Genomic DNA, 27,950 nt, shown 5'->3' on the forward strand with positions numbered 1-27,950 from the left:
GACCGAGGTTGTTGTAGACGTGGTTGCATTTTTTTATTAGGAACTGTACAGATCGAGACGAATGTGATGCATTTGTGTATGTTATACTGTACTACCTTCTCTGTCGGACTGTGGTCCGTCAAAAGTTTAATGCTTTGACATATGTAAACTCTTCATTAAGATGGACAACAATACTGAGTAAAAACACGGATAGCCTGTTTGTCACTTCCAACCTGAAAGGGACTGGCCAAAGGGCAGATCGGGCAAATGCCCGGTGGGCCAGTCCATCTTTAGGCCGGTGGGCCAGTCTTATGAGGGGGAAAAAAGGGAGAGAAGTGTAACTGTCCACACTAATAGGCCTCTGTTATCCCGTTGTACCAAAAATGACATGTTCCTAGTGGTGGCGTGCCATTGAGGTCCCTGTGACCCCCCACAATGTCCCAGCTTCTCTCTGAGCTGTGACCTTTACATTTTAACGTGGATCTTCCGCGATATGGATTGAATGCAGCCCTTACATTCCCTTCACCCACCTGTACAGCATCCAGAACTATACCTGCAGTCATCATCCCCAGCCCGACCTCAAGTTACGGCGCCACCACCTGTAGACAGATCCTCCTGGAGCTCTCTGTTGGACTTGTCTTTCTCCTCATCTATCTTATTATTAGTCCAAGACAGGGCAGGAGATCTCCATTGAAGATCATTGTTGGTGTGTGAAACTGTCTAACACGCAAGTATGCACAAACAAACACTCACACATTTGCTGCCAACCAGGATTCCTCCATGACCGGTGTCTCTTTTCAGCCTGCCCTCTCCCTTGGATACAGTCCCTTGGATACAGTCCACCAAAGTACATTTGAATTAGCAATTTAACAAATGGAATATGTAAGAGGCAAAGACCAGTCATATTACTGTATAAACCTTTGTGATTTTAATGAATCAGGAAAACTAGTAAAAAGGTGCTTGTTCAAGCTCTGATATGGAGATCATCATTCATAAAGTCCCATTGTCATCCAGTACTGTCCATGAACACAACACATCTATTGTGTAGACCAGGTATTCCCAAACTGGGGCGCAATGTCGTCGGGGGTACGCCAAATAAAAATGTGATCAACATGAATAAAAAATAAAATAAACATTTGACTTTATTTTCTCTCCACATTTTCAAACAGTCCATTTATATTTTCCAACAGGGCTATACATTTGGGTGAGCTTTTTTTAATCGTCTGAGTAGCTTCGTTTCACTGCCAAAAATAAAATAAAACCATCTAGTGTTCAGCGAAATAACAACACAATGTCAAATACAGGTAGCCTAGTGAAATAATTAACATCCAATCACATTAACCGTTACTCTCTCGTGGGAATTCCACTAACGGTCCGTATGTAGCCAAACATAGCTGCTGCTCATGTTGGTATCTGTACTGATGGTGCAAAAGCCATGACAGGGAGACATAGTGGAGTGGTAATACGCGTGTAAGCAGTTGCTCCCGACGCCACTTGGGTACACTGCAGCATCCACCAAGAGGCTCTTGCTGCCAAGGGAATGCCTGACAACTTGAAAGACGTTTTGGACACTACAGTGAAAATGGTTAACTTTGTTAAAGCAAGGCCCCTGAACTCTCGTGTATTTTCTGCACTATGCAATCATATGGGCAGCGACCATGTAACGCTTTTACAACATACAGAAGTGCGCTGGTTATCAAAGGGCAAAGTATTGACACGTTTTTTTGAATTGAGAGACAAGCTTAAACTTTTCTTTACTGACCATAATTTTCACTTGTCTGACCACTTGCATGATAACGAGTTTCTCACATGACTGGCCTATCTGGGTGATGTTTTTTCTCYCCTGAATGATCTGAATCCTTGATTACAGGGACTTTCTTCAACTATATTCAATGTGCGGGACAAAATTTAGGCTATGATTAAGAAGTTGGAGCTCTTCTCTGTCTGCATTAACAAGGACAACACACAGGTCTTTCCATCATTGTATGATTTTTTGTGTGCAAATTAACTCAAGCTTACGGACAATGTCAAATGTGATATAGCGAAGCACCTGAGTGAGTTGGGTACGCAATTAAGCACGTACTTTTCRGAAACGGATGACACAACTGGATTCGTTATCCCTTTCATTCCCTGCCTCCAGTCCACTTACAGATATCTGAACAAGAGAGCCTRATCAAAATTGCAACAAGCGGTTCTGTGAAAATTMAATTTAATCAGAAGCCACTGCCAGATTTCTGGATTGGGCTGCGCACAGACTATCCTGCCTTGGCAAATCGCGCTGTTAAGACACTGATGCCCTTTGCAACCACGTACCTATGTGAGAGTGGATTCTCAGCCCTCACTAGCATGAACACTAAATACAGGCACAGACTGTGTGTGGAAAATTATTTAAGACAGACTCTCTCCAATACAACCTAACATTGCAGAGTTATGTGCATCCTTTCAAGCCACCCTTCTCATGAACCTGTGGTGAGTCATTCACCATTTTTTTGATGAACAAATAAAGTTTTATATGTAAAATGGTTAAATAAAGAGCAAAATMATTGATTATTATATTATTATTTGTGCCCTGGTCCTGTAAGAGCTCTTTGTCACTTCCCACGAGCCGGGTTGTGACAAAATACACCCTCATTCTTATGTTAAATGTATCGTATAGTGTGTGTGTGGCAGGCTTACAATGATGGCAAAAAACAACATTTGAGAGTGCGTTGACCCTGGTGCTAGAGGGGGTACACAGCTGGATGTTGAATGTTTGAAGAGGTACAAGACTATAAAAGGGAACCACTGGTGTTGACATTTTCAAACATTGTTGGTAGATTTACCAGTATTGACCAACTGCTACAACATACCGTGAATATTTCTTATTTCTGAGAGGGGGATATCATTTCACATGGTATTTCTCATCCATAAAAATATTACATTTCATAAGTAATTGTGCTAAACAGCACTAAGAAATATTAGAGGGTTAATCACATTTCAGAAAGACTGAATTACAAGTAGAATTGTTCATCAGGGCATGTGGAGGTATTACGTTTCCTTTCTGCCTCGTCTATCATTCACATTTAGTTCAGGAATTTGCTTAGTGACATATGGTCTGATTATAAAGAGAGAATACCCACTGGGCAAAAACTGTTTGGAATCAACATTGTTTCCAAGCCATTTAAAAATATATATATAATAATGTGTTAACGTTGAATCAACAGGAAAAAAAATATTGGATTGGCAAAAACTGAATGTTTTTTTTTACCAAACTTTTAACCTAAATCCAATGACATGGTGAATTTTTTGGGTTGAATTCGCGTTAGTTGACAACTCAACCAAATGTAAATCAAAACTAGATGTTGAACTGACGTCTGTGCCCAGTGGGTAGCTACCACACATCTCTCTATAATACAACTCTGTAAAAAATTAACAGACCACTGCAAAATTATCAGTTTCTCTGGTTTTACTATTTATAGGTATGTGTTTGGTTAAAATGAACCTTTTTGTTTTATTCTATAAACTACTGACAACATTTCTTCCAAATTCCAAAAATATTGTCATTTAGAGCCTTTATTTGCAGAAAATGACAACTGGTCAAAATAACAAAAAAGACAATCACAGCTTTCATGCGTCTTGGCATGCTCTGTCTCGCAACCACTGTGAAATTTGGTGGAGGATCAGTCTGATTGAAAATCAGGGTTATTCCACCAAATATTGATTTCTGAACTCTTCCTAAGTTAAAACATTAGTATAGTGTTGTTTAAAAATGAATATTAACTTATTTTCTTTGCATTATTCGAGGTCTGACAACACTGCATCTTTTTGTTATTTTGATAATTCAAATTTTCTGCAAATAAATGCTCTTCAATTACAATATTTTTATTTGGAATTTGGGAGAAATGTTGTCAGTAGTTTATAGAATAGAATAAAACAAAAAATTTCATTTTAGCCAAAAACATACCTATAAATACTAAAACCAGAGAAACTGATAATTTTGCAGTGGTCTGTTAATTTTTTACAGAGCTGTATATTTAGTACTCTACAGTGACAGCCTTGGTCTTCAGGTATTCGTTAAGAGCCTCTTGTCCTGTTGGAGAAAGCCAGTGATGTTGAGACAGGATATACATGCAATTGAATTGGCATTCCTAGAAAATGCATCTTTGGACTTTTCCCATTCTAGTAATTCTACTCCCACATGAAAAAATACTATAGTATACTATGGTATACATACATATGGTATTTACTGTAGTGTTTTGCCAATATTACTGGAGTATTTACAACAGTGTTTTAGTTTTATTATTTTTGATATAGAAGTAGGGCTTTCTCTGAGGAAACCTACTGGAGAAATACTAAAAGAGCTAATTTTCCATAACCTGTAGGTAGGTAGGACTGAACCTGCAGAGCTTCTGCCCTATTTCTATTACCTGTAGGGAACACAATATGGTCTATAGTTAGCATGTAGGTTTCTGACTTATGGGTGGCACAAATTGGGATATTGGGGAATCAGCAGGGTATATAGGGTATATACATTTACTATATACTACTGTATTTACTATAGTTAAAAAAGTGTAGTGWTTTTGCTGTGTTTACTATAGTATTCTACAGTTTACTAGAGAATTCTATAGTAAGTACTGTTGTATTCTATAGTAAACTGTAGTATTTTTCCATGTGGGCTTCTATGATTAATCTAACCTGTGTGGAAACAATGTCCCAGAATCAGCAGGTCTTACCCAGGTCTTTGCCAAAGCCGGACTGCTTGAAGCCGCCGAAGGGAGCAGCCACGTCCGTCTTGTTGTAGGTGTTGACAAAGACGGTGCCGGCGTTGAGCTTCTCGCTGACATACAGCGCCTTGCTGATGTCACGTGTGAACACTCCTGATGCCAGGCCATACTCAGTGGCATTGGCCCTCCGCAGAACCTCGTCCACATCCCTTGAGAGAGAGAGAAAGGGATGAACAGAGAGGTCGAGAAAGGTCGGAGGAGAGCTAGTCGGAGGAGCAATGCACAAGATTTGAAACCCATGCCGACTCAGGTATGTAAGTGTTCTGGGGTCAGCTGAACCACACAGGACACCCATCTGACAATGACAAACACTGACCCGCTCTTGAACTTGGAGAGGATCATGACGGGGCCAAACGACTCCTCTATAGCAATGAACATGTGGTCCTGGACATCGGTGAAGATGGTGGGCTCAAAGAAGAATCCTGGAGAAAGGTACCACAGGGAAAGATATAGTAAACAACTTCTTTACTATTTTAGTCATTTTGTAGCTGATAGTCATCCCTTGAACTAAGAAATGGTAACACCACAAATGGTCACAGTATGACATCCAATTCCATTTCTGAACGGACTGGAATTGGAGTGACATTTGCCCCTAACTCTGCCTCACAGCTAATATTAGTAAAATCTACAGCGCTATGAACTGAAAAAATAAGTCTAACCTGGGCGGGAGACCTGTTTTCCCCCATACACCAGAGTGGCGCCTTCCCTCACGCCTGTCTGGCAGTACTCCACCAGCTTGTCCATGTGGGCCTTGTGGTTCTGGGGTCCGTGGTCTGTGGAGCGGTCCAGAGGATCTCCGATCTTCATCTTCTTAACCTCCTCCACCTGAGATGAGGTAGTTAGCAGATGGCTAAGTTAGCATAGCACTGTGAGATTCAAATCTAATTGTATTGGTCACATACACATATTTAGCAGATGATATTGRGGGTGTAGTGAAATGTTTGTTTTCCTAGCTCTAGTGCAGTAGTATCTAACAATTCACACTAATCTAATGTAAAAGAAATAAGAAATATATAAATATTAGGACGAGCAATGTAGGAGTGGCATTGACTAAAATAAAGTAGAATAGAATTCAGTATATACAGTGGGGAGAACAAGTATTTGATACACTGCCGATTTTGCAGGTTTTCCTACTTACAAAGCATGTAGAGGTCTGTAATTTTTATCATAGGTACACTTCAACTGTGAGAGACGGAATTTAAAACAAAAATCCAGAAAATCACATTGTATGATTTTTAAGTAATTCATTCGCATTTTATTGCATGACATAAGTATTTGATCACCTACCAACTAGTAAGAATTCCGGCTCTCACAGACCTGTTAGTTTTTCTTTAAGAAGCCCTCCTGTTCTCCACTCATTACCTGTATTAACGCACCTGTTTGAACTCGTTACCTGTATAAAAGACACCTGTCCACCCACTCAATCAAACAGACTCCAACCTCTCCACAATGCCAAGACCAGAGAGCTGTGTAAGGACATCAGGGATAAAATTGTAGACCTGCACAAGGCTGGGATGGGCTACAGGACAATAGGTAAGCAGCTGGTGAGAAGGCAACAACTGTTGGCGCAATTATTAGAAAATGGAAGAAGTTCAAGATGACGGTCAATCACCTTCGGTCTAGGGCTCCATGCAAGATCTCACCTCGTGGGGCATCAATGATCATGAGGAAGGTGAGGGATCAGCCCAGAACTACACGCAGGACCTGGTCAATGACCTGAAGAGAGCTGGGACCACAGTCTCAAAGAAAACCATTAGTAACACACTACGCCGTCATGGATTAAAATCCTGCAGCGCACGCAAGGTCCCCCTGCTCAAGCCAGCGCATGTCCAGGCCCGTCTGAAGTTTGCCAATGACCATCTGGATGATCCAGAGGAGGAATTGGAGAAGGTCATGTGGTCTGATGAGACAAAAATAGAGCTTTTTGGTCTAAACTCCACTCGCCGTGTTTGGAGGAAGAAGAAGGATAGTACAACCCCAAGAACACCATCCTAACCGTGAAGCTTGGAGTGGAAACATCATTCTTTGGGGATGCTTTTCTGCAAAGGGGACAGGACGACTGCACCGTATTGAGAGGAGGATGGATGGGGCCACTGCACTCGCGAGATCTTGGCCAACAACCTCCTTCCCTCAGTAAGAGCATTGAAGATAGGTCGTGGCTGGGTCTTCCAGCATGACAACGACCCGAAACACACAGCCAGGGCAACTAAGGAGTGGCTCCGTAAGAAGCATCTCAAGGTCCTGGAGTGGCCTAGCCAGTCTCCAGACCTGAACCCAATAGAAAATCTTTGGAGGGAGCTGAAAGTCCGTATTGCCCAGCGACAGCCTTGAAACCTGAAGGATCTGGAGAAGGTCTGTATGGAGGAGTGGGCCAAAATCCCTGCTGCAGTGTGTGCAAACCTGGTCAAGAACTACAGGAAACGTATGATCTCTGTAATTGCAAACAAAGGTTTCTGTACCAAATATTAAGTTCTMCTTTTCTGATGTATCAAATACTTATGTCATGCAATAAAATGCAAATGAATTACTTAAAAATCATACAATGTGATTTTCTGGATTTTTGTTTTAGATTCCGTCTCTCACAGTTGAAGTGTACCTGTGATAAAAATTACAGACCTCTACATGCTTTGTAAGTAGGAAAACCTGCAAAATCGGCAGTGTATCAAATACTTGTTCTCCCCACTGTACATATGAAATGAGTAAAGCAGTAGTATGTAAACATTATTAAAGTGACTAGTGTTCCATTTTAAAGTGACCAGTGATTCCATGTCTATGTGTATATAGGGCAGCAGCCTCTAAGGTAAACTGTCGAATAACCGGGTGGTAGCCGGCTAATGATGGCTATTTAACAGTCTCATGGCCTTGAGGTGTTTTTCAGTCTCTCGGTCCCAGCTTTGATGCACCTGTACTGACCTCGCCTTCTGGATGGTAGCGAGGTGAACAGACCTTGGCTTGGGTGGTTGATGTCCTTGATGATCTTTTTGGCCTTCCTGTGACATCGGGTGCTGTAAGTGTCCTGGAGGGCAGGCAGTGTACCCCAGGTGATGCGTTGGGCAGACCGCACCACTCTCTGGAGAGCCCAGCAGTTGCGGGCTGTAAAAGTTTGTGAGGGTGTTAGGGACCAAGCCAAATTTCTTCAGCCTCTTGAGGTTGAAGATACGCTGTTGCACCTTCTTCACCACACTGTCTGTGTGGGTGGACCATTTCAGATCGTCAGTGTACGCCGAGGAACTTGACGCTTTTCACCTTCTCTCCTGTGGCCCCGTCGATGTGGATAGGGGCATGCTCTCTCTGCTGCTTCCCGGAGTCCACGATCAGCTCCTTCATTTTGTTGACGTTGAGGGAGAGGCTATTTTCCAGGCACCACTCCGCCAGGGCCCTCACCTCCTCCCTGTAGGCTGTCTTGTCATTGGTAATCAGGCCTACAACTGTTGTGTTGTCTGTAAACTTGATGATTGAGTTGACTGCGTGGCCACGCACGCCTCCATGGGTGAACAGGGAGTACAGGAGGTGGCTGAGCACGCACCCTTGTGGGGCCCCTGTGTTGAGTATCAGCATAATGGAGGTGTTGTTTCCTACCTTTTTCCCAAGACCACCACCTGGGGGCGGCCCGTCAAGAAGTCCAGGACCCAGTTGCACAGGGTGGGGCTCAGACCCAGGGCCCCGAGCTAAATGATGAGCTTGGAGGTTGAATGGTGTTGAAGGCTGAGCTATAGTCAATGAACAGCATTCTTACATAAGTATTCCTCTTMTCCAGATGGGATAGGGCAGTGTGCAGTGCGATGGCGATTGCATCGTCTCTGGACCTATTGGGGCGGTATGCAAATTGAAGTGGGTCTAGGGTGTCAGGTAAGATAGAGGTGAGGTGATATGAGCCTTAACTAGCCTCTCAAAGCACTTCATGATGACAGAAGTGATAAGGAAGAGGATGGCTAAGTTAGCACAGCTCTGTGAGATAAGTTAACGGATGGCTGAGTTAGAATAGCCCTGTGTGATAAGGTAGCGAGTGGTGGCTAAGTTAGCATAGCACTGTGAGATAAGGTAGCGAGCGGGTGGCTAAGTTAGCATAGCGCTGTGAGATAAGGTAGCGAGCGGGTGACTAAGTTAGCATAGCGCTGTGAGATAAGGTAGCGAGCGGGTGACTAAGTTAGCATTGAGACACGTACCACTCTCTTGACATACTGGTCATGGATGTTCTCTTCCACAAAGAGTCTGCCTGCTGCAATGCAGTTCTCTCCCTTGTTGAAGAATACAGCGCTCATTCCCTAAAATACACAAATAAATACAGTGAAATTGATGCCTTACAATATTCTGAAATATTCATATTTTATATTCTTTGATATACATATTTTTATATTAATGTTATGTAGTGACCAGCATTGAATTGAAGSCCCACTGACCATGCGAACGGCCTTGTCCATGTCACAGTCACTAAAGATGATGAGTGGAGATTTACCCCCCAGTTCTAGGGACACCTTCTTCACATTACTGACTGCACAGCTGAGATAGAGGAACGCACAAAAACAGTTGTTAATACACAAACACACACATACTGCACTACAGTAGTCACCAACCAGTGGATCGCGATAAACTGGTCGATCTCCAAGCCATTCCTAGTTGATCACAAAACATTTCTGTTAAGGCCTTAGGCATTCCTATTTTTTTTATTTGTTTCGCGCTGTTGGCGGTAGCTGCACTTTATTCAGCAGCCCTAACGCCGGGAAGGCGAAGTGTTCCCATTTTGGGAGTTTTTGATTATGCTAATTCGATTTCAGCGGGGGCATGGACATCGTCCTATTACACCGTACCCAAACCGGCCGCGCGCCATCGTGCACAATTTGATTTTGCCCCCCCACACCAAACGCGATCACGACACGCAGGTTAAAATATCAAAACAAACTCTGAACCAATTAGATTAAATTTGGGGACAGGTCAAAAAGCATTAAACATTTATGGCAATTTAGCTAGCTAGCTTGCAGTTACTAGCTAATTTGTCCTATTTACACAAGGTCCTCTACTCCGACAATAAATCCACACATAAAACTGTCAACCGAATCATTTCTTGTCATCTCTCCTCCTTCCAGGCTTTTTCTTCTTTGGACTTTATATTGCGATTGGCAACTAACTTTCATAAGGTGTATTACCACCACCGACCTCCGTTCGTCTTTCAGTCACACACGTGGGTATAACCAATGAGGAGATGGCACGTGGGTATCAGCTTGTATAAACCAATGAGGAGATGGGAGAGGCAGGACTCAGCGTCACAAATAGAACTGACTTCTATTTTAACGCTTGGCAATGCAGACGCTCGTTGGTGCGCGCGAGCAGTGTGGGTGCAATAATGTAGTCAGCATGTTAGCGGTGTGCTCAGAATGTTAGCAGTGTAGTTAGCATGTTAGCGGTGTAGTCAGCATGTTAGCGGGGTAATCAGCATGTTAGCGGGGTAGTCGGCATGTTAGCGGTGTGGTCGGCATGTTAGCGGTGTAGTCAGCATGTTAGCGGGGTAGTCAGCATGTTAGCGGTGTAGTCAGCATGTTAGCGGGGTAGTCAGCATGTTAGCGGGGTAGTCAGCATGTTAGGGGGTTTTAAGTCATGTAAAAAATAATAATAATCTGAGCGGTAGATCTTGGCTTGAATTTTGACTCAGAAAGTGATTTTGACTCAGAAAAGGTTGGTGACCACTGCTGTACTACATACACATAAACAGTATGCTATTATCGGCCAAAGTCATGGCCACCACCCAGAACCTAAAGTCATGACCTCTCTGGACTGAGGTTGCCACAACAGTGACCACTCACCTCTTCATGATGTGTTTCCCTATCTCAGTGGAGCCAGTAAAGCCAAGCTTCCGGACGTCCGGGTGGTCGGACAGACGCTGGCCCACCAGAGCACCTGACAGACAGCAGAAGAGAAACCAGCACACCGTCAGCATCACAACAAAACCTTGTATCACCTATAAGTCAACTTTTCAGTCATCTGGGAAAAAATGGTGCACCTTCCCAGGTTCTCTATTGCAGGGGGTGAGAGGACAACTGAGATGCAGGCAAAAACCAGGTGTGTAAAGAAAAGATAGGCGCAACTCTTTTGATATGAACATCTGTATAAAACAACGATCAAAAACAGAAAAGCATGTTTACCTGATCCAGGGAGGATGTTGATCACTCCCTTGGGGAATCCTGCCCTCGCAGCCAATTCAGCAAACTTCACTGCTGTCAGTGGAGTCACCTAGGGACCATAGGAATATACACACAACCAAAATGATTGAACATGCTAGCTTTTGGCAATTCATATACCTTGACAAATGCAGGTATCTCAGGCATACTGTATCAAATGGATTGAAATCAGTTGTACCCCTGTAAAAAGACTGCTTCTGTAACTTTATTGAAGGACACGCTAACAATAGTCAGGAGTTGGCTAAACCCCATAGGCCAATCAATCAAATGTATTATATAAAGTCCATTTTACATTAGCAGTTGTCAAAAAGTGCTTTACAGCAACCCAGCCTAAAACCCCAAAGAGCAAGCAATGCAGAGGGAAATGCACGGTGACTAGGAAAAACTCCCTAGAAGGCTGGAATCTATGAAGAATCCTAGAGAGGAACCAGGCTCTGAGGGGTGGCCAGTCTTCTGGCTGTACAGGGTACAGATTTAATAGTAAATGTTGCCATATCGCTTTTCAAAAAGTTCAAATGGATCACGCAAACTAAATGCTCCATTGGAGAAGGGGTTGAAACACGTGGAGGCTGCTGAGGGGAGGACGGCTCATAATAATAGCTGGAACGGAGCAAATGGAATGGCATCAAACATTTTCTGTACAGTATACAATTTAGTGTCTGGACACCAGTGCACTGCCCCCTAGTGCACAGTACAGTACAGAACATTTTACAATATCCCTTTGTTCCCCTCTTTAGTGAAAACATATGAACGGGATTGTGATGCTCCTTACTTGGGCAGGTTTGAGGACCACAGTGTTACCAGCAGCCAGACAGGCAGCTGTTTTCCAGGCCAACATCATGAGAGGGTAGTTCCAGGGAATTACGATAGCACACACTCTGAGAGTTAAAATGACAAATATGCTTATTCTCAAAATCTTGTTTTGACCCAAAAATGTATTGGCTATGTATTTGCATGTGGCTGGTGTATCTCACCCGATTGGTTCTTTCTTGGTGAAGGTAAGGTTGCGATTGGGTCGGGCCTGGTTGATGGGGATGGTGCAGCCCTGTAGAAGGAGACCGTCACTGATCATGAACATAAACTTAAACATCAAATCAAATCTAAGTTTCTTGGTCGCATAGAAAGTTAAGTGGATGTTATAGCGGGTGCAGCGAAATGCTTGAGTTGCCAGTTCCTCAACAATGCAGTAGAATGTCAAAAGAATAATTAAAAAATCTAGAAATATCAGAACAAATTCATATTACAATCCAAATAACACTACAACAATAACCCAGAAGAATAATTAGAAGCTTATAAAGTGAGTGTTATATTGCCTTATAAACATATACACTGAGTGTACAAAACATTAGGAACACCTGCTCTTTCCTTGACTTAGACGGACCAGGTGAATCCAGGTGAAAGCTATGATCCCTTATTGATATCACTTGRTAAATCAGTGTAGATGAAGGGAAGGAGACAGGTTAAAGAAGGATTTTTGGTGTCAACATGGGCCATCATCCTTGTAGAACAACTGGCCCCTTACCTGTGGTATTCAGAGTAGGTAACAAGTCTTTAATTAAAGGCCCAATGCAGTCAGAAACGTGATTTTCCAGTGTTTTATATATATTTCCACACTATGAGGTTGTTAGGATAATATTGTGAAAATTAGGATAATGCTGTTTTAATGTACAAGCTGTTTCAAAAGACTGCCTGAAATTTCAGCCTGTTTTGGTGGGATGGAGTTTTGGCCTTCGATGGTAACATCGCCATGTGGTAAATTAGTTAATAGACCAATAAGAAAGAGTTTCAAACCGGTCTTCCAATAACAGCTCATTTCCAGTTTTCCCTCCCCACTCAGACCACTCCCAGACAGTCCTAGCTAAATTCTTGCTTGAGAAATTGCCCTTTATTAAGAACCTATTTTTGTTTCTTTTTGACCATTTAATAATTCAAGTACTTAATTGTTACCCAGAAACGATGTGATATTGAGATAAAAACAGCTGCATTGGATCTTTAAAGCATCTGCTTCTTTGTTGCACAAAATGAAAAACAGTGGGCAATATGGACAATGTTGTGATATCCCCCACTCTCTCACCTGGATCTTGTCACACCAGCCAGCGAAGTAGCGGAAGGTCTGGATGGACATGCCCACATGGGTCTTCAAGGCCAGTGTGTATACGGCCCCAGAATCCATGGACTCTATAGTGGCTAACTCCTCTTGGTGCTCCTCCATCAGGTCAGCCAGCCTGTAGGGGGCAGTGAAGGGTTAAATAGTTTCATTTAAACATCTGCTACAGCAACGCGTTAGTAATTTAACACTGAAAAATGCACCTTAACGGAAAATATTACACAAATCAAAAAGTGAAGTGTGACCTCACGTACGTCTTCAAAAAACATCTATATATTATCCTGTGTATCTTATAGACCCAGCGATACATGGTTGACTGCCTTGTATAGTTGCCTGCATTTGAATGTTTCAAAGACCACCTGTATTATTATATGTGCCTGGGTCTTAGTCTTGTGTTGCATCAGAAATGGAGCCCTATTTGATATGGAACCTATGGGCCCTATTCCCTATGGACCCAGGTTAAATGTACTGCGCTATAATAGGATGCTATTTTACATGCTGGTTTCTAATAGACTGACTTATATAGGAGTCTGCCTCTGTCTCTGGGGTTTATCTTTCCCCACTCTCCGTCCTCGAACGCCTCCTTGGCGGCCGCTACAGCTCGGTCCACGTCACTGGATTGAGCTAAAGACACATCACAGATAGCCTAAAGAGAGAGCGAGAGAGATGGGAAACACACACACACACACAAACACACATACTGTAAGAGTGATATAGTCACTTAATTTGTCATCGTCTGAGACAAACCAAATTGGTGCGAGCAGATCAAGTTATTAAGAACTTTAGGAAAACCATGGATCAGACATTAATGGACAGGTGAAAGCTAGCTCCCTACTGTTCCATCTGTGGGGTTGATGGTCTTGTAGGTCTTCCCTCCCTCTGCGTCCACAAACTCCCCGTTGATGAAGAGCTGGTGGGGCATCCGGATGGTCATGTTGTTGATGTTCTTCTCCACCTGGTTACAGGACATTTACATTACGCTTCCTTATCCAAAGGCCTTTCAAGGCTTGTTGTGTTCTTCCTTAGTGATCATGTTACTAACGCAGGAGACTGAAATAAGAACTGGAACGCCCTCCAAAGTTTCACTCCTGTTCCTAACGGCCTACATTAGATTAGAGTATTGAGGATAATGCTGATTCTGGTGGTAAGAATGATGATGATGGTTATGATAATGATGAAGATAGAGGATCATAGTAATAATGACGATGATGATGGTGACTCTTACGTAGTCAACGACCAGCTCCTCCTCGTCGTCCTCCCCTCGGAGCTTCCTCACACACATCTGGATGAAGTCCTGGAAGGTGGTGTTCATGTACACATCCTCATTCTGCAGCTGACACCCACTGGCCCTCAGCTTCACCTCCTCCACCAGCCTGACAACATAACATAGGATTAACTTTGTTGTACCAGAAGTAAAATATCATACTTTTTCATCGTCTAATTTTATGTATGCTTTGGAGTTATTTACTTACTGCAGAGAGAGGGGGAGATGGGGGGGAGTGGGGGATGGGGCTATGGAAAGGTGGGGGGTGAGAGGGTGTGGAGAGCGAGAGGGAGGGAGGGAAGCAAAGGAGGTGGTAGGGATGAAATAGGTGGTAGGGGTGAGATAGTGATGAAGGAGGTTGTAGGGGTGAGGTAGGGATGACGTAGGTTGTATGGGTGAGGCAGGGATGAAGGAGGTGGTAGGGGTGAGGCAGGGATGAAGGAGGTGGTAGGGGTGAGGCAGGGATGAAGGAGGTGGTAGGGGTGAAGGAGGTGGTACGGGTGAGGTAGGATGTGGTAGGGGTGAGGTAGGGATGTAGGAGATGGTAGGGGTGAGGTGGGGATGAAGGAGGTTGTAGAGGTGAGGTAGGGATGAAGGAGGTTGTAGAGGTGAGGTAGGGATGAATGAGGTGGTAGGGGTGAGGTAGGGATGAAGAAGGTGGTTGGGGTGAAGGAGATGGTAGAGGTGAGGTATGGATGAAGGGAGTGGTGAATGGGGAAGAGGTGGCGTTCAACCCCAGCTGCTGTAATGCGTTTCCCTTTTCATAGTAATCATTGATAGAAAAAACATTTCCCACTTGGTGTACTGTCTAAAACCCATTGACTTGCAACCTTCGACCTTTTAGATGTCCATGCTGGTGTGTTGTTTACCTGACCACGTCCATAGAAGCAGCCCCAGACTTGAAGAAGTCAGTGGAGTCCTCGATGGCATCCACGTTAGTCAGGATGCTCTTCCACACACCCTGTCAATGGGACAGGACAACACTGTAAACACTGGTCTGGAGTCAGTTTATCAAGGGTTAAGGTGAGAGATAAACATTTACATTTACAACCTTGTTCAAATTAGCTGAAAAATCAGTGTAAGACAGACAGATTCAATAGTAAAGTGTTAGTACTTTTTTATTTTCTTACCCTCATTTGCTCAGCGAAGGCCTTCTCCTCCTCAGTGAGCTCCACAGAAGCGCAGCTCCCCGAGCTGAAGTACCTTGCCGCTGCGATCATCTTCCCATCCTCAAACTGCAGGTTCTTRACTAGCAACTGGACAGACAGACATCATGCTGTTCAACATGTCTGCATGCACTGGTTTAGTTTGTTTCAAACAGTTCAAAGTCATGCCATTATAATACACTGAATCAGGATTCAACTATCTATTCAGCTGGCTTCACATTAGGGAAAGGGGGATACCTAGTCATGCAGTACTAGGACAGTGACCAGAGAGGTTCTTACTGTCTTTGGAGCTACCAAAATGTTAACCAATAGCCAGGGTGCAGCACAAGTTCCTGTCTGAGTGGTGGGTTTGGAAGAAATAGCGATTTGAGAGTCAAAAATTAAAGATAAGGAGACGTATACTTGGATTACGGAGAAAGAATGGAGAGAGAGGGGCAGAGGTCGAAGAGAGAGAGGAAGGAAGAGGGTGAAGTTGAATTGGTAAAAAAAAAAAAAAAGGGGAGATGGTTTAGTTGAAGAAGAATGGTAGAAAAGTGTAAGCAGTGAGCTGTAAGCCGGATCAAAGACAGGAGGAGAAATGGAAGTCGAAGAAACCTTGTCGATGTTTGTACCATGTTTTGTGCTGCTACCATGTTGTGCTGCCGCCATGTTGTGTTGCTACCATGTAGTTGTCTTGTTGTGTTGCTACCATCCTGTGTTTCCATGTGTTGCTACCATGCTATGTTGTTGTCTTAGGTCTCTCTTTATGTAGTGTTGTGGTGTCTCTCTTGTCGTGATGTGTGTTTTGTCCTATTTTATTTGATCTTTTATTTTTAATCCCAGCCCCTATCCCCGCAGAAAGCCTTTTGGTAGGCGGGCATTGTTAACTGACTTGCCTAGTTAAATAAAAAATAAAAATACTTCGTTTCCACTCCGGACAACAGGTGGCGATATAGTGCGGTATTGGGTTGCCGTGCATGCACTGTAAAATAGTAGAGTTAGCAGTGTTTACTTCCGGGCTCTCGGACTGGCACATTTCACAAGGATTAAAAAAAAAAAGCTTTCAATTTATTTACCTTGCAAATAAAATACAAGCAACAGTGTATTTACAATATGTCAAAAATGCAATTGCTCAATATGTTTCTGCGCGAGCGATTGACAGCGGCTGCTGTAGAGATATTTGGAGTAGTTGAAAAGACGATAGTGGAGTATCAAGAAGAAATCACCCGTTCGAAGGAAGAGAACGAACGTTTACAGAAAATGTTGGATATGGTCATTAAACCTCAAGTCAAGTTACATAGAGCAGGTTTGTAACGGCGTCTATTTCAATGTACTGTTTTGACTGGCTTGTAGTCTACTCTCTGTCACTGCCCTCGCGATGCTTGCTATGATTAAAAATATCGCCCCCAGGGTCAGGGATCATCAACTGAATTCAGCCGCGGGCCGATTGTTGGTCAGGGGGCCGGAACTTAATTACAAATAATTTGTAGATTGCAACTTGACAGCAAGAAGCCCAAACAGATAATACTTGACTAAAACATAATCATTTCAAACTTTGCTTTTGTACATTTGTGTACGATCACATATACACTACATGACTATAAGTATGTGGACACCTGCTCGTCGAACATCTCATTCCAAAATCATGAGCATTAATATGGAGTTAGTCCCCCCTTTGCTGCTATAACAGCCTCCACTCTTCTGGGAAGGTTTTCCACTAGATGTTGGAACATTGCTGCAGGGGCTTTCATTCAGCCACAAGAGCATTAGTGAGGTTGGGCACTGATGTTGGGTGATTACGCCTGYCTCGCAGTCGGCATTCCAATTCAACCKAAAGGTGTAAGATGGGGTTGAGGTCAGGGCTCTGTGCAGGCCAGTCAAGTTCATCCATACCAATCTCGACAAACCATTTCTGTATGGACCTCGCTTTGTGCACGGAGGCATTGTCATGCTGAAACAGGACCTCGCTTTGTGCACCGGGGCATTGTCATGCTGAAACAGGAAAGGGCCTTCCCCAAACTGTTGCCATAAAGTTGGAAGCACAGAATCGTTTTGACTCTAGAATGTCATTGTATGCTATAGTGTTAACATTTCCCTTCACTGGAACTAAGGGGCCTAACCCAAACCATTATTCCTCCTCCACCAAACTTTACAGTTGGCACTATGCATTCGGGGAGGTAGCGTTCTCCTGGCATCCGCCAAGCCCAGATTCGTCCATTGGACTGACAGATGGTGGAGCGCGATTCATCACTCCAGAGAACGCATTTCCACTGCTCCAGAGTCTATTGGCGGCAAGCTTTTCACCACCCCAGCCAACGCTTGGCATTGTGCATGGTGATCTTAGGCTTGTGTGCGGCTGCTCGGCCATGGAAACCGATTTCATGACGCTCCCGACGAATAGTTATTTTGCTGACGTTGCTTCCAAAAGGCAGTTTGGAACTCGGTAGTGAGTGTTACAACAGAGGAAAGACTACTTTTATGCGCTTCAGCACTCGGCGGTCCCGTTTTGTGAGCTTGTGTGGCCTACCACATTGTGGCTGAGCCGTTGTTGCTCCTAGACGTTTCCACTTCCAATAATAGCACTTAAAGTTGACACGGGCAGAAATGTGACTAACTGACTTGTTAGAAAGGTGGCATCCTATGACGGTGCCACGTTGAAAGTCACTGAGCTCTTCAGTAAGGCCATACTACTGCCAATGTTTGTCTACGGAGATTGCATAGCTGTGTGCTTGATTTTATACACCTGTGGCTGAAATAGCCGAATCCACTCATTTGAAGGAGTGTCCTCATACTAGTGTTTGTATTACGCAGGGTAATACTTTGGAACATATTTAAGGTCATGTCCAACAATTTAAAAAATGTAAAGTTTTTGCACTGAAAACTTGGGGGGCGGGGGAAATAAAATCACCTACGGGCCAAATTCGTCCCACGGGAGGGCAGTTGGGGAACCCTAGCCTAGTCAAACATTATTATTGTTCCAGCTGGCTGGAACAGTGCCTTCAGAATGTATTCATATTCTTGACTTTTTCCACATTTGGTTGTTTTACAGCCTGAATTTAAAATTGATTAAATGTACATTTTGTGTTACTGGCCTACACACAATACCCCATAATGTCAAAGTGGAATTATGTTTTTAGACATTTTTACAAATAAAACATTTAAAAGCTGAAATGTCTTGAATCAACAAGTATTCAACCCTTTTGTTATCGGGAAACTATACTTAAGTTAAGGGGCACAAATGTGCTTTACAAGTCACATAAGTTGCATGGACTCACACATAAGTACTTAACAGGATGTTTGACTGACTACCTCATCTCTGTACCCTACACGTATAATTATCTGTAAGGTCCCTCAGTTGAGTAGTGGATTTCAAACACAGATTAAACTACAAAGACCAGGGAGGTTTTCCAATGCCTCGCAAAGAAGGGCATCTATTGGTAGATGAGTAAAAATAAAAAAAGCAGACATTGAATATCCCTTTGAGCATGGTGAAGTTATTCATTACACTTTGGATGGTGTACAAACACCTAGGTCACTACAAAGATACAGGTTTCCTTCCTAACTTAGTTGTCGGAGAGGAAGGAATCCGCTCAGGGATTTCACCATGAGGACAATGGTGACTTTATAATACACTGAACAAAAAATATAAAACGCAACATGTAAAGTGTTGGTCCCGTGTTTCATGAGCTGAAATAAAAGATCCCAGAAACTTTCTATATGCACAAAGTGTATTTCTCTCAAATTTTGTGCACAAATTTGTTTACATCTGGTTGAGATGCTTTTCCAACAGTCTTGAAGGAGTTCCCACATATGCTGAGGTCTTGTTGGCTGCTTTTCCTTCACTCTGCGGTCCAACTCATCCCAGACCATCTCAATTGGTTTAAGGTCGGGTGATCTGTTGCAGCACTCCATCACTCTCCTTCTTGGTCAAATAGCCCTTACACAGCCTGGAGGTGTGTTTTGCGTCATTGTCCTGTTGAAAAATAAATGATAGTCCCACTAAGCGCAAACTAGATGCAGAATGCTGTGGTAGCCATGCTGGTTAAGTGTGCCTTGAATTCTAAATAAATCTGTGTCACCAGCAAAGCACCATCACACCACCTCCATGCTTCATGTTGGGAACCACACATGCGGAGATCATCCGTTTACCTACTCTGCGTCTCACATAGACACGATGGTTGGAACAAAAAATTCTCAAATTTGGACTCATCAGACCAAAAGGACAGATTTCCACCGGTCTAGTGTCCATTGCTTGTGTTTCTTGGCCCAAGCAATTCTCTTCTTCTTATTGGTGTCCTTTAGTAGTGGTTTCTTTGCAGCAATTCGACCATGAAGGCCTGATTCACTCAGTCGTCTCTTAACAGTTGAGATGTGTCTGTTACTTGAACTCTGAAGCATTTATTGGGCTGCAATCTGAGTTGCAGTTAACTCTAATGAACTTATCAACTGCAGCAGAGGTAACTCTGGCTCTTCCTTTCCTGTGGCGGTCCTCATTAGAGCCAGTTTCATCATAGCGCTTGATGGTTTTTGCGACTGCATTTGAAGAAACTTTCGAAGTTCTAGAAATGTTCKGGATTGACTGACCTTCGTGTCTTAAAGTAATGATGGCTTGTCATTTTTCTTTGCTTATTTGAACTGTTCCTGACATAATATGGACTTGGTTTTTTACCAAATAGGGCTATCATCTGTATACCCTCCTACCTTGTCACAACACAACTGATAGGTTCAAACGCATTAAGGAAAGCAGTTCCACAAATTAACTTAACACGGTACACCTGTTAATTGAAATACATTCCAGATGACTACCTCATGAAGGTGGTTGAGAGAATTCCAAGAGAGTGCAAAGCTGTCAAAGGCTGGCTACTTTCTAGAATCTCAAATATAAAATATTTTGATTTAACACTTTTTTTTGGTTACTACATGATTCCATATGTGTTATTTCTTAGTTTTGATGTCCTCACTATTATTCTACAATGTAGAAAATAGTAAAAAATAAAGAAAAACCCTGTAATGAGTAGGTGTGTCCAAACTTTTGACTGGTACTGTATGTTGTCTTCCAAGTAAGGAATTGAGGAAGTATCGCCAAGTAAAGATTGGTCAAAAATATCCTGTGCTACGCTTAACATTACCTACTTCACAACACCGATCAGCAACCTGGACCAGTGATAATGGCTGTATTTGTAATAGCTAGCTTGCTGCAAGCCTATAATGTCTGTCACCTTACTTGTCAGTTGTCCCCTGTTACCGGTCAATCAACTTGCTAGAACCCAATATCGTTGGAAGATTTGGTTTTCGTAATTAAGCATGCATTGTTACATAAGGTCCAATGTAGCCATTTTTATCCCAATATCAAATAATTTCTGGGTAACAGTTAAGTACCTTTCTGTGATTGTTTCTTTAAGACCATTTATTTGAAAACAAACAAAAAAGCTTCTTAGGAAAGAGCAATTTCTCAAACAAGAATTTAGCTAGGACTGACTAGGAGTGGTCTGAGTGGGGAGGGTAAAACTGAAAACTAGCTGTTATTGGCAGAGAGGTTTGGAACTCTTTCTTATTGGTCTATTAACTAATTTACGGCATGGTGACATTTACGGCAGTCTTTTCAAATGGCTCTTACATTAAAAAAAGGCATTCATCATTTTCATAATTTCACAGTATTATTCCAACGTCATAGTGTGGAAATATACACTTACCTCCCTCAGAACAGCCTCAATTCGTCAGGTCTTGGACCTGGTGTCAAAAGTGTTCCACAGGGATGCTGGCCTATGTTGACTCCAATGCTTCCTACAGTTGTGTCAAGTTGGCTGGATGTCCTTTGGGTGGTGGACCATTGCCGATACATACGGGAAGCTGTTGACCGTGAAACCCAGCATCATTGCAGTTCTGGACACAAACCTATTGTGTATGTGTCCCATTCAGGGGGTGAATGGGCAAGACAAAATATTGAAGGGCGTTTGAACGGGGTATGGTAGTCGGTGCCAGGCGCACCGGTTTGTGTCAGGAACTGCAATGCTGCTYAGATTTTCACGCTCAACTAGGGCTGGGCGGTATACAGTATTTTACTATATACCGGTATTTATGGGTTTTTACTTTACCTTCTATAACGGTATTTCAATGTTTGGTTTGTTAAATGTGATACGCTGTGTGTAATGTCCATTTTTATAGTTTACTCTGGTACTTGATTCATCCCTCTCCGGTCTCTCTCTCGCCATGCCGCTTTCCGCACAGACCTGTCACTCAAGGAGCGCATTTGTTGTTGCTTGACCATGAGACACTTTCATTCAGTCTGCATGGTCAATGCAGCACATACAACAATGTTGATGACAACGATGTTGTTTCCACTTTGATCTTAATATAAATCCACAAACGTTCTATGATTACAATATTAGTTTGTGTTTCTTACATCTGCAAACAGCTAGTTTTTATTTTCTTAGCAAGTTAAGCTAATTCGTGTTAGCTGGCTAGCTAAGTACTGAGTCAGTGCAAACGTAGCTAGCTAATACAGCCTGATACCAGTACTGGTGGAGGCTTAAAATCAGCATGTTGTTTGTGCAACAGTATCTTCAAAGAGGAATAGACGAAGCATGAACAGAGTTGGGTATGGCTGCCTTTTCCTGTTACGCTCCTTGCCTATGGAATAGCCTGCAGACTAAACTTGAGACTCTTGTCTCCCTTGCCCATTTTAAATATTTATTGGATGATTTTTGTATTGATTGTAACTGTTTCGGGTAATYCAAGTTCTTGTGCTGTTAGGGGAATAACCTATGTGTAAATGTAATCTGTTGCTGTATTTGTTGCTGTGTTATTTGTGATCGTTTTGTTGGTCTTGTGTAGTTTCTTAATCATTGTACCTAAACTGTGTGTAAACATGTATACGCAGGGCCCAGCTGTAAAAGAGACCTTGGTCTCAGTCTGTGTTCCTTGTTGAAATAAAGGTATAATAATATGTTGGCTATATGAATAAAGATTTAATGTAACCAAAGATTATAGGGTCCCCTAGGAAACACTGTACATCACTTTGGTTCCTACCCTGTCACAATAACTCATCCATGGCATTTATGTCAAACAAGACTGTATTGAAAGTGCCCACTATTATTTATATTCTAACTATAGAATTAGAATAAACATTCTATTTCCATGATTCCAAAAGTTCACCCAAGTGTTTATCTAAATTGCAATTGCAACATTTGGTTAAAAAAAACACCTAGTACTTTTGCCCATATCGTGGTAGTGTGGAAATGATCTCAAATGAGTGCAGGAAATGCAGAAATTGATGGAAATGCAGGAAATTATTTTAGGTTGAAGTTGAATTGAACAGTATAAAACAATCCGAATGGAGAAAGACCCATTTAAATAATTTAGAATATATGTGTTGCCACCCTAGGGTCACGCACTACTCATAAAGCAAATGTAGAACTTTTTTTATRAATCAAAAACATAAAATACTGTCAAATCTGAAAAATACCATGATATGATATTTTGGCCATATCGCCCAGCCCTACGCTCAACAGTTTCCCGTGTGTATCAAGGATGGGCCACCACCCAAAATACATCCAGCCAACTTAGCAAACTGTGGCAAGCATTGAAGTCAACTTGGGCCAGCATCCCTGTGGAATGCTTTCGACACCTTGTAGAGTCCATTCCCCAACGAATTGAGGCTGTTCTATTGGCAAAAGGGGGAGTGCAACACAATATTATTAGGAAGGTGTTCCTAAATGTTTTGTACACTCAGTGTATATAAAATAAAGGAAAATCACATTTTTTGAACGCACTTGGTCTTTAAACATTGAAAATATTAATGTCTATCTATTGAATAACATTTATTTGCCTGTCCTTCCCTCCAGACCCTAGGCAGCTCCATGTCTCTGAAGAAGAGGTTCCCCTTGAGCAGGAGTGGAGGAGGGAAAGTTCAGAGCTCACACAAAGTACAGAGGAACAGGACCTCAAAACCAATCTGGGAGAAGAGCAAATGCAAGGGCCTGAGACTCATGGTCATAACATAGAGTTCGGGTTCACTCCTCCTTGTGTGAAAGGTGATTTTGTCCAGGACCCTTGGCCCTCACACCTTTTCCAAACCCAAATTGTGGAGGACAATGAGATGAAAAATCTATCAAGCACCCTAGTGGAACACATTAAAACAGAACCTGATGGAGGAGAGGACTATGGAGTACTAACGAGTGACCCACAGCTCATGTTTGCAGTAAACGCACACTGTTCTGCAGCTCCGAGTGAAAACATGCATGGAACAGAGATTGGAGGCGCTCTGCAACGGAAAACAAAGACAGGAAGACCATTCAGACATATAGGAACGCTGTCTGAACTTAAGAAGAGACGTGCTTTGTATGAGCGATTTCGTTGCCATGTCTGTGGAAAAGGGTTCCCAGCAAGGAATGGTCTGGGAGACCACATGACAACTCATACAGGGGAGAGACCACACAGCTGTCACCTCTGTGGGAAAGGTTTCAAAGTGAAGAGTCATCTGAAAGAGCATATCAGGGTTCACACAGGAGAGAAACCCTTTGTCTGCCCAGTCTGTGGGAAAGCGTTCAGGCAGGATGCACATATGAAAGGACATTTGAGGGGGACTCACAAGGAGAAACCATACAGATGCCATGATTGTGGTGAAAGCTTCAGTCAGATGGGAGAGATGCAAGTGCATAGGACAGTGTGCTGTGGCCCAATTGTCCTGGGCCCAAATTTGATGTAACTTTCACTCCCTTGATGCCTTCGGTGACCAGGACGTTTTAGACTTGCAGCCATGATAAGGACCATTTAAATGTGTTATATAACAAACTAAGGAAGAATGATCTGTCCACAGTTATAAAAGTTTGAGAGCGCATCTCCTATATTTGTCAAAATTCATAAATGGGAGGGAGTTTCCAGAAAGCATGTAGCCTATGTGGTTGTCTGTATGTGGTGGTTGGCAAGTTTCAGTGTCCCATGAGAAATAGTTGTCAATTTAAGTAGTTCTCTGGTACCTCATATTGTTTAAATATACCCAAAAAATATTTGTGGAGCACTTTGAGTCCCTGATTGAGAGGTATGTGACCCATTTTGTGGGCTGTGTCTAATATCAATAATATTCTGTATATCTTGGATATAATTTCCCCCCTCCTGTTAGCTTTCTATGTGTTTTTGTGAATGGAAGACATTCTCAATTTTGGAGAATCTCTCATAAGATGGGTAAAAGTAATGTACAACAATCCTTTATGTAAAATAATAAATAAATGGTTACTTCTCTGAGAACTTTGAATTGTCAAGAGGCGTAAAACAAGGTTGCCCTCTGTCACCATAACTATTTATTATGGCCATTGAACTGTTAGCTTTAAAATATAACATTAATGGGCAAAATTAAGGAATTAGAGACAAGAGTATCAATAGGCCAGTGATTGAAGTTKTCTTGAGTCCTCAATCTTRAACCTTGAAGGGCCTCGTTGAGGACCTGGATAACTTCTCCAATTTCTCTGGACTAAAAAGTGTTACATTATGGATTGGGTCTCTAAAAGAAACTATAAATTGCCATGTGGTCTCCCAATTAAATGGGCAGTTGTTGAAGTTGCTTTCCTTGGTGTGCATATCCTGGAAAAGTTAAGCAACTAATTTTGATGAAAAAAAATGAATCTTGAAACTGTGGAGAGGGAAAAACCTATCCATTTACAAGAAGATTACCCTGATTAATTATATAGTGATATCGCTGTTTAAATATTTATTCTTGGCTCTACTGACTCCAGGAGAATCCTTTTTCAAATCATGTGTGAAAAAAACATCACTTTCACAAATACCATACCCCCCCAAAACAATTATAACCTTCCATTCTTGTAATATCTTGGTGATAAGATATTTGTGCGTGTAACTTACTCACTCATCACTATTCACGATTCAATCAGGACTATGCGTAATCATGGTAGCATCCAAATTAATGTAGAAGGGTTTAGAAACATTTTATTCTTATTTACAATAAAAGTGACTCCAAAATGACACAATAATATATTTCATTTCTATTGGGCACAAAATTATCTGAAACACAAACAAAACAAACAGAAAATGCATCCAACAAGTTTGTAGAGTCACAAGCGTGATGTAATCATTGCATGCTAGCAATATGGGACCAAATACTACACTTTTGACACTAATACACAAGTGAATTTGTCCCAATACTTTTGGTCCCCTACAATGGGACTATGTTCAAAAAGTGCAGTAATTTCTAAACGGTTCACCCGATATGGATGAAAATACCCTCAAATTAAAGCTGACAGTCATTGTATCATTTCAAATCCAAAGTGCTGGAGTGCCAAAACAACAAAAACATGTGTCACAACAATTGACACAATTTCGTTCATTTCAATTTAAGCTATTATATAAAATACTTGCTACAAGAATAATGCTCAATATATGGGGCATTGAATAGTCAGCCTTGTGCAGACTCTGCCACGAGGAAACGGAATAAAGATAACATTTTCTGATACTGTTCCTCGGTGGCTTGCTTTTGGAGTCAGGTCCAGGAATAATTGTTCTATCATAATCAGGGTTCAGATGGACCTGCAAACTGTTGTTGTTAGAGGATCTGAAAAACCTTGATCAGTGAGTGGGAAATATCATTATACTCTTGGGTAAAGAAATTTATTTTTAGGGCACTATCGGTAGAAATGTTACAAATAGAGAAGTTATGGACCCTCGTAATTCAGTAAAATGGATGGATTTAATGCAAAAATAAATAGCATACTGGGGAAAATCTGGGGCGGCAGCCTAGTGGTTAGAGCTTTGGGCCAGTAACCGAAAGGTTGCTAGATCGAATCCCCGAGCTGATAAGGTAAAAATCTGTCATTCTGCCCCTGAACAAGGGCCGTTCCTAGGCCGTCAATGTAAATAATATTTTTTTTCTTAACTGACTTGCCTAGTTAAATAAAGGTTAAATAAATGTAAAAAATCTGTGGCATCGGAGGGTTGGAGTTAATGAATGGTGGATTGGCTACTGTGGATGAAAATCCATCACTTGAAGAAAGAGGAAATTAGGAATATGTAAAATTATTTAACTACAGGTACTGTAGATGTGAGCGAAAATAGCTGTAAATAGCAGCAGAAGTATTGTTGTCCGTTAATTTACTCCAATCAGAGTAGGGATGATAGGGTAGGGGGGGGAAAAGTGTGATTATACTGTATATAAAATTTTAAAAGCCAGAGGCATATACTGTAGATTTTAGACCTGAGCCCTATACTACAAATGTAGTTTGAGGGGTTAGCGAGGTAACTTTGGTCAAGGCTGAGTTCAACTTGGGATAACCAGTACCACAAATGTGGCTCACATTTTAGCCTGGTAAATTTCTTTGGCATTGAGTCCTTCAGATCTAACCTGCTCCGGGGCAGGCTAAATACATTTATTCTGAATGAAGTGTCTGAGCCGTGAATCGAGGACCAATTAAATAATTTGAGGAAGACAACTGATTTAAATATTGTATTAATCAAATGRTTTTATTTGTAAAAAAAATWATGTGTCATGTTAAAATACCTAGCACATTACACTTAATAATTACAAATGCATTTGAAACTTCACACACAGTAAAACTTATGACTTAACAATTATTTTTATCATATGAGTGGGAAATAAGGTGATCGTGCATTGATAACCACACCTGTCACGACTTCTGCCGAAGTCGGCTCCTCTTCTTGTTCGGGCGGCGTTCGGCGATCGACGTCACCGGCTTTCTAGCCATCGCCGCTCCATTTTTCATATGTCCATTTGTTTTGTCTTGTTCCATACACACCTGGTTTTCATTCCCCAATCGATCTACATGTATGTAGTCCTCTGTTCCCCATCATGTCTTTGTGTGTAATTGTTCATTGTTAACGGTGTATGTTCACGTGCGATACTTTTATAGTTTATGTTCTGTGTTTTTGGGCACTTCTGTCATTTTTTTGTGCCTATTGTTGAACGGAATAAAAGTGCGCCTGTTTGCTCTCCTGCACCGGACTTCGCCTCCCTTACACAGCCTTAACAGAATTACACACCAAACGAGTCAGCAGGAGCAGGTACCCCGGTTAGAGGAGTCGAGGAGCGCGTCCAGGAACATTCAGCTATGTTAAATTATCTTGGTGCCATGATGGATCGCGTTGTCCAGACTATGGACCGCTGGGAGAGACAGGAGTTCTCCCCAGTGCCTCGACCAGCGCAACCGGGGTTCCCTCTACCCGTCCCGTCCGGAACCAGTCCCAGTGGGATACGCCTCTCCCTTCCCAGGGAGTATGATGGGACGGCAGCACAGTGCCAGTGATTCCTATTACAACTGGACCTCTACCTGGCCACTGTGCAACCAGCTCCTTCGGGAAGGGAGACAGTTTCTGCCCTCGTCTCATGCCTGTCAGGAAGAGCTCTGGAGTGGGCAAACACCGGGTGGGGAGAAGGAGACGCGTCGTTGGACCACTTCGAGGAGTTCACCCGTCGCTTCCGGGCCGTCTTCGACCATCTGCCCGAGGGTAGAGCGGCGGGGGAACGGCTCTTCCATTTAAGGCAGGGGACGAGGA

At 42.4% G+C, this 27,950-nt stretch overlaps 2 protein-coding genes and 1 non-coding gene across 6 annotated transcripts in view; 1 reads left to right on the plus strand and 2 right to left on the minus strand.

Moving 5' to 3' along the window:
- Window positions 1-1,103: 1,103 nt before the first annotated feature.
- The window catches only part of LOC111970466 (cytosolic 10-formyltetrahydrofolate dehydrogenase), a 39,148-nt gene continuing 12,301 nt past the window's right edge, over window positions 1,104-27,950 (minus strand). For all 4 annotated transcript variants that reach the window (XM_023997222.2, XM_023997221.2, XM_023997220.2 and 1 more), the window contains exons 8-23: window positions 15,417-15,542; window positions 15,156-15,247; window positions 14,248-14,395; window positions 13,858-13,977; window positions 13,541-13,668; window positions 12,990-13,140; window positions 11,890-11,960; window positions 11,688-11,793; window positions 10,880-10,967; window positions 10,541-10,634; window positions 9,143-9,242; window positions 8,909-9,007; window positions 5,402-5,567; window positions 5,059-5,164; window positions 4,692-4,891; window positions 1,104-4,048 (exon numbers count right to left, since the gene is read on the minus strand). In XM_023997222.2, coding sequence (XP_023852990.1) covers window positions 3,993-4,048; window positions 4,692-4,891; window positions 5,059-5,164; window positions 5,402-5,567; window positions 8,909-9,007; window positions 9,143-9,242; window positions 10,541-10,634; window positions 10,880-10,967; window positions 11,688-11,793; window positions 11,890-11,960; window positions 12,990-13,140; window positions 13,541-13,668; window positions 13,858-13,977; window positions 14,248-14,395; window positions 15,156-15,247; window positions 15,417-15,542 — 1,851 coding nt within the window. In that variant the 3' untranslated portion in view covers window positions 1,104-3,992. The remainder of the gene's footprint in view (window positions 4,049-4,691; window positions 4,892-5,058; window positions 5,165-5,401; window positions 5,568-8,908; window positions 9,008-9,142; window positions 9,243-10,540; window positions 10,635-10,879; window positions 10,968-11,687; window positions 11,794-11,889; window positions 11,961-12,989; window positions 13,141-13,540; window positions 13,669-13,857; window positions 13,978-14,247; window positions 14,396-15,155; window positions 15,248-15,416; window positions 15,543-27,950) is intronic.
- LOC111970789 (U7 small nuclear RNA) lies at window positions 4,276-4,328 on the minus strand. The gene has a single exon (XR_002878156.1). It is a non-coding gene; the product is annotated as a U7 small nuclear RNA (small nuclear RNA).
- Window positions 15,899-27,388, plus strand: LOC111970467 (zinc finger protein 723). The gene is made up of 2 exons (XM_023997223.2): window positions 15,899-16,737; window positions 23,276-27,388. The coding sequence occupies exons 1-2, from the start codon at window positions 16,545-16,547 to the stop codon at window positions 24,136-24,138; spliced, it is 1,056 nt and encodes a 351-aa protein (XP_023852991.1). The 5' UTR covers window positions 15,899-16,544; the 3' UTR covers window positions 24,139-27,388.

Source organism: Salvelinus sp. IW2-2015, linkage group LG11, assembly GCF_002910315.2.
Source record: "Salvelinus sp. IW2-2015 linkage group LG11, ASM291031v2, whole genome shotgun sequence".
Taxonomy (NCBI): domain Eukaryota; kingdom Metazoa; phylum Chordata; class Actinopteri; order Salmoniformes; family Salmonidae; genus Salvelinus; species Salvelinus sp. IW2-2015.

What these genes read in the sequence shown, in the direction of transcription:
- LOC111970467 (XM_023997223.2), top strand. Translation starts at nt 16,545, where the DNA reads ATGTCAAAAATGCAATTGCTCAATATGTTTCTGCGCGAGCGATTGACA. An exon ending in AGTCAAGTTACATAGAGCAG is followed by an intron (nt 16,738 to 23,275) that starts GTTTGTAACGGC and finishes CCTTCCCTCCAG; the next exon opens with ACCCTAGGCAGCTCCATGTC.